The sequence below is a fragment of the Vitis vinifera genome, chromosome 5 (genome assembly GCF_030704535.1).
Source record: "Vitis vinifera cultivar Pinot Noir 40024 chromosome 5, ASM3070453v1".
Taxonomy (NCBI): Eukaryota; Viridiplantae; Streptophyta; class Magnoliopsida; order Vitales; family Vitaceae; genus Vitis; species Vitis vinifera.
In genome coordinates this window covers 4,115,849-4,126,221 of record NC_081809.1, presented here as the reverse complement: position 1 = coordinate 4,126,221, position 10,373 = coordinate 4,115,849, and the positions used below count along the sequence as shown (strand labels likewise).

General features: G+C 36.2%; 1 protein-coding gene across 1 annotated transcript; it reads right to left on the bottom strand.

Annotated features, from left to right (window-relative positions):
• Positions 1-686: 686 nt before the first annotated feature.
• Positions 687-1,464, bottom strand: LOC100256211 (uncharacterized). The gene is made up of 2 exons (XM_002278228.4): positions 1,168-1,464; positions 687-1,071 (listed from the first exon to the last, which is right to left on the bottom strand). Exons 1-2 carry the CDS (start codon positions 1,313-1,315, stop codon positions 941-943), a joined length of 279 nt encoding a protein of 92 aa, XP_002278264.1. The 5' UTR covers positions 1,316-1,464; the 3' UTR covers positions 687-940.
• Positions 1,465-10,373: the final 8,909 nt, after the last annotated feature.

Here is a 10,373-nt window from a genome sequence, read left to right as displayed (position 1 = left end):
CTTCATTTATACCCTGATCTAGAAGCCCCTCCAAGCTTGCCTTCATTGGAAGCCACTCTAGCTCTTTTACATGAAATATCCATCCTAATAAAAAGAGGGCCAAGTATATATATTAAAAAACCAGCTCCGGAGATCTAAGAGGTATTCTTCCCGCATTGCCCACATATAGTCATTTAAACCGAATTGCAATCCAACATGCCAACTTCGTTGAAAGATATGTAAAAAAATATAGCCTATAATATATATATATATAGGCACACTAAGGTGTTGTTTGTTTTTTTACTTAATTCTAAATAGAACCTTAATGCTTAATAATGTTAAATATTAGGTTGTTTGTTTTTGTAGTATTTTATTTCTATTAAATATTAAAAAGTAAAGAAAAACCAATATGTTATTTTTTCTATTTAGAAAAAGCTACATATTTTGGTTTTTTATATTTAGTAAAAAGTTTATAATAAATTATGAAAAAGTAGAAAAACAAACAATGTGAAAACAAATTGCTTTCAACAAAAAGCCAAAAAAACAAACACCACCTAATTCTTCCCTCTACCTCACCTAAGTTCTATGATTCATTCACACTCAATAAAGTAGCATTAACTTGAACAAGCATGCAGTATGATTCTTCCCTATTTCTCTTGGAAAAGCAGGTAATCAACTCCATAATTTCTTGGAGCATCAGAAGAAAATTACCTCAAATGAAAATATTTTTATATATAGCATCAGGCTTACTAAAGAGAAAGCACAATATCCTGCATTATAATTCTATCATTTTTCTCAAACTTGAGTCTTAATAAACCCTAAAAGGACTAAAATTTATATATTAATCGAAACTTATGGACTGAATCAATTTTGACAGCAGAACTCCCTCCCGTTATTGCAATCTAGACAACCAGATCTACACATGATAAACAAAAACACTATCTGATTGTCGTATAAATATTCACAAAACCTGACGAAGAATCTTCCGATTGGCCGCCGCAGCAGCGTTCCTATCCTCCCGCAGTCCCGAATCCGACTCGTCGTGAAACCATCCGACCGATTTCTGAGCCTCGAAAACGAACTGTGAAATACCTGAGGACAAAAACCACAGATTAAGACCAAAACAAGATAGATTAATATGGAAACGAGGACGAACTGAAGAGGAATCAGAAGAGAGAGAGAGACAACCTTGTTTGACGGTCTGCTTGTTTTGACGGATCTCGTGAACGGTGGCGGAGATTTTCCAGTAGAGAGGACGGCCGACGTAGAAGAGGAGGAGAATGAGGAGAATGGCTACTATTACGCGGAACGAAACCCTAGCTGTCGACGTCGCCATTCCCTCTGTGTCTCAGGTCTCGCACCCTTCGGCTTCTGTGTTTCAGGGTTAAACGGTGTCGCAGATTTTGAGACGAAAGAGGAGAGTGTGTGATACAAGAAGAATTGGGCATAGACAAGTAAACGTGTAAATGGCCTGTTTAGCCACGTTTGGCAAAGGCTCCAATCCTTTTTCATGCTTAACAACAAAACTAAATTTTTAAATGCATCACACCTTTAGGTTTTTTTTTTCTAATAAAATATACGTTCCACGTACCCAAAATAGCATTTTGTTTTTTACCTCAACTCATGCCCCATGTAAAACCCTAACCAATTTTTTACAATATCCGTGTGAACCGATGCTCAATCTCAAACTGAGTTTGTTTGATTCCATAAAGAAGTCTATCTCTTTCACCTCGTAATCTCCTAAAGTTGGTAAGGATCTTTTGAATTTAAAGTAAATATTATTTATATAATTGAAAATGAGTTATTATTTTTCCTCTTTTTTTCTTTCATTTCTAAAGAGAATTGATAATGAGAAGAATATTATTTCTTGATTTACTTTCAGTACAGGTTACAACTCTTATACACAATGGATACCAATCCGATCCACAATTGGAGAACTAACTATAGTAATGCAAATCAATTAATTATCCTATAATAATACATAATCTTGTCAAGTGATTCGGACTCCTAATTATATGGGATTTCATTCCTCAATACTCCCCCTCAAGTTGGTGTGTATGTTGATTACACCCAACTTGCTCAATAGTGTAGAAAATTGCTTTGAACTCAAAGGCTTAGTGAACAAGTTGGCTGGCTGTTCCTGTGTTCGAATGTGCATAGTCTTAACTAGACCTCTCTGTACCTTCTCACGTACAACATGACAATCCATCTCAATATGTTTTGTACGTTCATGAAAAACGGGATTTGATGCTATGTGGATGGCAGCTTGATTATCACAGAAAAGCTTAACTGCATGTGCATGGTTAACATTTAAATCTGCTAATAGACTTCGCAGCCATGTTATCTCACAACATGTGGTGGCCATAGACCTGTACTCTGCTTCGGCACTTGAGCGCGACACCGTTCCTTGCTTTTTAGTTTTCCATGAGATGGGTGCATTGCCAAAGAAAATACAGTAACCAGTGGTTGATCTCCTTGTGTCTTTGCAACGAGCCCAGTCTGCATCACAATACGCCGTAAGCTCCAACTGTCCTGTGGAAGGCAAAAATATTCCTTGCCCTGGTGTTTGCTTAACGTACCGTAAAACCTTATATGCTGCATCTAGATGAGGCTGCCTAGGTGTATCCATAAATTGACTTAGAATATGCACGGCATAAACGAGGTCTGGTCTCGTGATTGTAAGGTATATGAGGCGCCCAACCAATCTTCGATACTGAGAAGCATCCTTTAACTCAGCTCCATCACCTCGTGTTAATGTCAAGCTCTGCTCAACTGGGAACCGTGAGGGTTTAGCACCTAAGAAACCTGCATCTTCAAGAACCTCTAGAGCATACTTTCGTTGACACAAGACAATGCCCTGCTTGGACCTTGCCACTTCTATGCCAAGAAAGTACCTTAGCTGACCCATGTCTTTTAGTTTAAAGTGACTTGCAAGAAATTGTTTGGTCTCAATGATATCTTGCAAACTGTTTCCTGCTAGTATGACATCGTCAACATAAACTAGTAGGGTTGTGAATCTACCTTGTGTGTTTCGGACGAAGAGTGAATAGTCAGACCAAGACTGTTTAAAACCGGCAGCCTTGAGAGCACTAGAGAGCTTCAGAAACCATTGCCTTGATGCCTGCTTGAGACCATACAATGACTTGTGCAACTTACAAACCCGATGCTCCCCCTTTCGTCCGAAACCAGGAGGCAACTGCATGTACACGTCTTCGTAGAGATCACCGTTAAGGAAAGCATTGTTGACATCTAATTGGTGGAGATGCCAACCTTGAATGGATGCAAGACTGAGTAACACACGGACTGTGGTCAACTTGGCTACCGGAGCAAAAGTTTCTCGATAGTCAATCCCTTCAACTTGGCTAAACCCCTTTGCAACCAAACGTGCCTTGTACCGTTCTATGGTGCCATCAGGATTATATTTGATCTTGTAAACCCATTTACAGCCAATGGGTTTCTTATGTGAAGGAAGCGGCACCAAACTCCATGTTTTGTTTGCTTGGAGAGCCTGAATCTCGGTGTTCATTGCTTCTCTCCAACGAGAGTCAAGGACAGCCTGTGAAAAAGACCTAGGTTCTTTTGCTAAGGTAATTTTAACAGTGAACGCTTTATGCATGGGAGAAAGGCGATCATAAGATAAAACCTGAGACAAGGAGTGAATGGTACCTGAATGAGCAACCTCGCTCTTGGAAGATGGAGGAACGGGCTGTGAAGGGAGGGCTGCCTCAATGTGAAAGTCCTACAATGTAGTCGGAGTTTTAGTCGGTCGAGATGACCTTCGTGGCTGTGATGGTGAAGGCTGCGAGATGACAGGTGGTGACATGTTTAGTGAAGGAGGACTGGACGGTGGATCTACATGAGAGGAGGAATGAGAATTATCAAGAGTTGGTTGGGGATGGATATCAACGGAAGAAGTAGCGGAAGGCTGTAGGTTTGAACCCGAGTGATTAAAAGAGATGTGATCATCATCAATATCAGGTGTTTGTGGCAGAGAAGGAAAGAAAGTATCCAAGGATGGAGAAGTGGTGGAGAGACCGTTTTGATAAGGGAACTCTGTTTCAAAAAATGTGACATCACGTGAAATTAACACTTTCTTGTCTTTCAAGCTATAAACCTTGTATCCCTTTTGACCATGAGGATAGCCAATAAAAACACTCTCAATAGAACGTGGATCAAATTTGCTAGGCCGTAATGGATGAGTGGAAACAAAACAGCGACAACCAAATACGCGCAAATGAGAATAATTTGGTGATTTGTGGAATAATTTTTCAAAAGGTGTTTTCCCTTGCAAAAGAGGTGTTGGTGTCCTATTGATTAGATAGGCAGCAGTGAGTATGGCATCTCCCCAGAATGGCTTAGGCAAATGAGATTGAAAGAGGAGAGCACGGGCAACATTTAGCAAGTGTTTGTGTTTACGTTCAACAACCCCATTTTGTTGAGGCGTGTTAATGCAACTAGTTTGATGCAAAATGCCTCTGGAAGAGTAAAATTGTGTGTGTTTAAATTCTGGACCATTGTCACTTCTAACAATTTTTACTTGGCTACCAAATTGGTTCGCAACTAGGTTAATAAAATGAACAAGCAAGGAACGTGCCTCTGATTTGTGATGCATAAGATAGACCCAAGTGCTTCGTGAATGATCATCAACAATAGTCAAGAAATATTGTGCTCCAGAAAGAGATGGGACATGGTAACCACCCCATATGTCCACATGGATTAAATCAAAACAAGAATCACTAGAAGAAACGCTTAAGGGAAAAGGTGTCCGAGTGTGTTTAGCCAAAGGGCAAATAGAACAAGTGCTCGCATCAAGAGTTTTATTTTGCAAGAAGGGAAATAATACAAATACTTTGCTGGATGGATGTCCAAGCCTTTGGTGCCACAGGTCTTGTGTCTTGGTATTCACCACATTGCATGTTCCTTTCCTTGGCAAATTGAGGCAGTAGAGCCCCTCACTTTCAGTTCCCATCCCAATCATCTTCCCCGATTGAAGGTCCTGTATGAAACAAACTTGTCTGAGAAATATGGTGACATAGAATGAGTCAAAAGCAAGTTTGCTAATGGAAATGAGGTTGAGATAAAACAAGGGAACACAAAGAACATTATGAAGGACAAATTGGGCAGAAAATGACACAGTGCCAATATGAGAAACATGCGCGGAAGTTCCATCAGGTAATTTCACTATGCGATTGTGCACAGGCTGAAATGATGTAAGGAAAGAAGAATCACAAACTATATGATCACTAGCCCCACTGTCTAGGATCCACATTGTATCCTTAACATCACGTGAAAGAGCAAATACTCTACCTGATAGCTCCTCATAGTTAGGAACATTACCAACAAGATTAGCTGAGGCCTGCTTGGTTGCATGCAACATCTCTAGCATCTGGTGACCATCACTGTGGCTGGTAGTTGCTGTTTTGATTTTGCTTAGGAGCCCCATCATTTGTTGACATTCACTTTGAGACAATGGAAAATTGGTCACATCCTCCTTGCCCTCATTTAACGTAGCAGCATGATTGACTTTTGATCGTCCTTGACCTCCTCCCATTGTATTCTTCCTCCTACGGCAATAGTCATAAGTATGACCTTTACCACCACAGTAGGTACATTTGAGATGTGCCCGGCAATTCTTTGTACTATGATTGGTCATGTTGCACTTTTCACATTTGACTTCCCTTTCTGTAGTATTAGGATCTTGATCAAGTTTCCTGACCGAAAATGCAGAGGCCTCATTTGGTACGGCAACCTTTCCATTGGAAGCTTCTGCTTGTTTCTCATGACGCAAGGCCATGGCATATGCTTTGTTCACAGTAGGGAGTGGATCCATTCCGATTATATTGCTCCGAACGGTGGCGTAATTGTCACCGAGTCTCATCAAGAATTTCATGGTCTTCTGTGTCTCCATATAAGTCTTAACCTCAGCTGCTGTAGCACAAGTGCAAGGAGGAAAACCACAAAGTGCATCTTTTTCATCCCAAAGTCCCTTAAGTTTGGTGAAAAAGGACGTAATAGTACCTGTTCCTTGTGCACACTCATGAATAGCATTCTCTATGTTGAACAATTGCACTGTGTTAGTATGTGAAAATCGCTCCTGTAGTTCAAGCCACATAGTTCTTGCATCTTTGCAGTGGATAACACTGTTGGAGATTTCTTTCGATATGGCTCCCAGCAGCCATGTTTTGACAAGGATGTTGCAGCGATCCCATTGCTGTTGTTCATTAGGGTTGTGGGTTGGCCTGTTGAGGGTGCCATCTACAAACCCCTTCTTATTCTTGATAGTGAGTGCCATGCCCATTGACTGAACCCATGTTGTATAATTATCTTCCATCAATGGTTGTGAAACGAGGACGGCGCCTGGTTGATCCGAGTGATGGAAGAAGAGTGGATGATTAGAATTCTCCCATGGTTCTGTGGTCCTTGATGGGTTCGAGTGCTTGCCATGCTCAACAAGCTTTTGCGCATCGTCACCAGCCATGAGGTATTGTGTTGATATGGAATTCTAGGTTCTCAAGATCGATCGCTCTGATACCATAAAGAGAATTGATAATGAGAAGAATATTATTTCTTGATTTACTTTCAGTACAGGTTACAACTCTTATACACAATGGATACCAATCCGATCCACAATTGGAGGACTAACTATAGTAATGCAGATCAATTAATTATCCTATAATAATACATAATCTTGTCAAGTGATTCGGACTCCTAATTATATGGGATTTCATTCCTCAATAATTTCCTTCCGTTTCTTTCTATTTTCCCTTCATCTTTCTTCTCAATTTTTTTTTAAACATTAAAAAAAGAAATTAAAGGTAACCATTGATGGTGATCCACAATGGATGGTCATTGATGACAGTGTTTGATTCCATAACTATCGTCAATTATTATCACATGATCAGGCTCAATTGCTAGTCACTATGGACAACTTGAACTACAACTCGAGAACTCGTTTTCCCTTTTTTTATTTTATTTTGATGTTAAGAAAATAAATATGAGGATGAGTAAGATTTAAAATGAAGATGAAAGAAAAAAAAAAAGGAAAAAAAAACTAGGATTTGAAAGACATGAATGAGTGGGTGTTGTAAGAGAGAGTAATTCGTTTATTTTATATATAAATTTAATTTTATGGAGAAAAAAATGTTCAATATATAAACTAATGAGGTCAATGTATTTAAAGATGCTCTAAAATTTTAATTTTATTATGAAAATAGACCGAGATGAGTGAAGGGAAGACAAATTATGTGTAGGTTAATATTAGTTGAGTTAGAAACATATTTTGCAGATTTTAGCAATCTATTAATAAAATAAGCTAATGTATATAAAGCAATGACATACTTTAATTTATGGACTTTAGTGAGATGTAAATGGAATGTGGTAGCCTACATCAAATGAAAACACATCCTTTGAATCTTGTTAGGACATCAATGAAATAATAAATAAAGTGTTTGTCTTGATACATTTCATTTTTTTTTTTTTTTCAAAATTTAAAACTTTTATATAAATATACAACATCTTATATAAAAAATATCGATTTAGCTTGTCTTTTTTAAAAATAGCTTCCGAATATTTTAAAATTTGAGATAATAAAAAGAATTTAATATCTCAAATTTTTAAACATTTTTTAAAATCATTATTTTCTTGAATGTAAGTCTTTTAAAATTTCTTTTATCTTATATAGAAATTACTAAAAAAAAAAGTTTTCTCAAAATAATTTTAAAATCAATGACATTCTATCTTATTTACACTAAAAATTTATAATTTTTATTTTTCAAAAATTATTTCATCTCTTTGTTTTTTCTTGAAAATATGTTTAATTAAAATTTTTTAAATATTATTAACAAAATGAAACCTATAAAATATTGTTTGATATTAATTTATTAAAAAAATATAAAAAATAAATAATTTTAAAATTCGTATCATATACATGTCATATGCTATGAGATATATTGGTGTAAACTATCATACAAGTATATATTATGTTATTATACGCGATATTATATATCATAAATATTGTTATATACTATATTATTATTATTATTACTATTATTATTATAATATTTGTTGTAATTTGTAGTAATTTAACTTATACCCACAATATGTCCTTTTACGTTTTTTATTTTAAAATTGTATCTAACATACTTATAAGTAATCCAAAATAATATTTCCAAAGTATAGTAAGTAAAATAAAAGTAAATTTGTATACACTTATATTCTTTTTATATTTACCAAAATGAATAATAAATCATACACTGAAAGAACTAAAATTTCATTAAATCTTTTTCCAAATTCTCACTTCTCACATGATGATTCTTTTCTTTTTGTCATTGGCACAAATTTTACATTCAATTATGGTAGAAAGGTTAATAGAAAAGTAAGGGAAGTCTTTTTTTTTTTTAAGAGAATTGATTAAAAAGGGAAACCAATTTTTGCACTTCCCTTTTTTTTCCTTCTATTTTGAAGGCCAAAGGAAGAAATGCATGTAATTTTACTCATTTTTCTATTGGTTTGCTCTTCTTTACAAAACAGGATGGACATATTAGGATATATGACGCAAAGAAGGGGTGCAAACTTCAAAATGATATTGAAGCTCCACTAATTACTAAGACTTTTACCATGCGTCTCTTTTAGATCAACATTTTCTTATAAGTTTGTGGTGATTGTTGAAGAAGAATGTAGCCAGTCCTATAATTGGAGTGGGATTTTTGTATTAATGGGTTGTTTGTGTAGGTGTAAAGGTGACTGAGCCTTACCTTCTCTTAATGTCTTAGTGTTCTGTTGGAAACATGTCTTTACTTCTTGATGGTTTAAAAGATTATACATATTTTTATTTAGTTGTGGATATTAAAATGAATGGTGTTCATTCATCTTAATTATAATGGTTGAGGCGTGACCAAACCTTGTCTTTGAAGTAAATCTATCCTCCTTGAAGTTCAATTTAGATGCAGCCCGTATTAGCATCCTACCTTTATGTCCCAAATTTAGCCTTTTTTTAAGCTCATGTGCGACGCTTAGACAACTTAAGACTCTTAACGTTGTTAAGTCAGCCTTTTCCACCCACTTAGCTTAACTACATGACTTGGAAGCTAGAAGGTACAATGAAGACAACACTTTAAGAACTTATAATACTTGGAAGCTCTCACTTGCTTGGTGTCTTGGCTAAATAGGGCCCTCACCTATTTATAGCATCTTAGAAACTCTTTGGAACCTTAGAGAGTTCCTTACAAATCAAGAATTCTTTAGAAGACTATACAAATACTATATACAATTATTTATATGATGACTCTGGAACACTCTAAAATGTCCCACACTCTTCCCTTACCTTCCACCATTGTGTAATTATGTGTAGACATTTCTAAACTCCTTTAAAAGTTTCCACATTTCTCCATTAGTAGCGAAGTGTGGATGGCTTTAAAGGGTTTTAGAAGCTTCCTACTTTCTATATAAGCTTAAGTTCAATTTGGATGCAACCCAAACTAGCATCCTACTATAGGATTCAATAGCTAAAAGACTCATCTAAGGTGTACTTGGACGAGGTAGAATATAACTTGAACAATAGGTAAAGAAATGCATAATTTATTAGGGTCCTCCACAAGATGTAATAATACAAAGGTCGATTGTTGGAAGATTGTAGCAATGACTATGGTGAAAGACTATAGTAGTGGAAATGAGAAAGGATTGTCGTAGTGGCAATGACTAAGGACTGCAATAGTGGCTATGGTAAGGGACAATATTTCTCCGAGCAAGGAGATTGTAGAGGTAGACTAAAGAAGTTGAACATGAAAGTCATTTATGGTAGAATAAAGAAGCTGAACACGAAAGTCATTTATGGGAAAGGGATTATAGGAAGACTGGAAGAGTGGTTTTTATAGTGAGACTCAAAAAAGTTAGAATGACTAAACGCAATTCATGCAGAAGACACATTAAGGTTTTTCAGATCAAGCCACTTGAAATCCCACTAAATGGGCTTAAGCCTTATGGACAAGCAAAGCTTCCACTTCTTTGCCCACACAGCCTAGGAGGCTAAGGAAGTGGAACACAATATAAGTTGGATTAAAAATGGGAGTGGAACACAAGTTGTATAAAGTTTTAATCCAAGATTAATGCAGGCATCTCTCAATTTTCTCTTTGGTTTATAGATGGTTTTTACTTTTTGGTGAAATTTGATTTACATTTTCTGTTGCAAGATGATGTTAACACGGTATGCTTTGTTAATGAAATCGACAATATTAGATATTATGACAACGAAGATTGCTTAAGTAGGGCAAATTCTATACCTTTGCCTTCAAGATAATTTATAAAATATTATTGATTACATACTACTAGTATGTTGATATCTAAATAGTTTATAGATATCTAGATATGATAAAGATAAAATTAAGATTAGGGTTGAT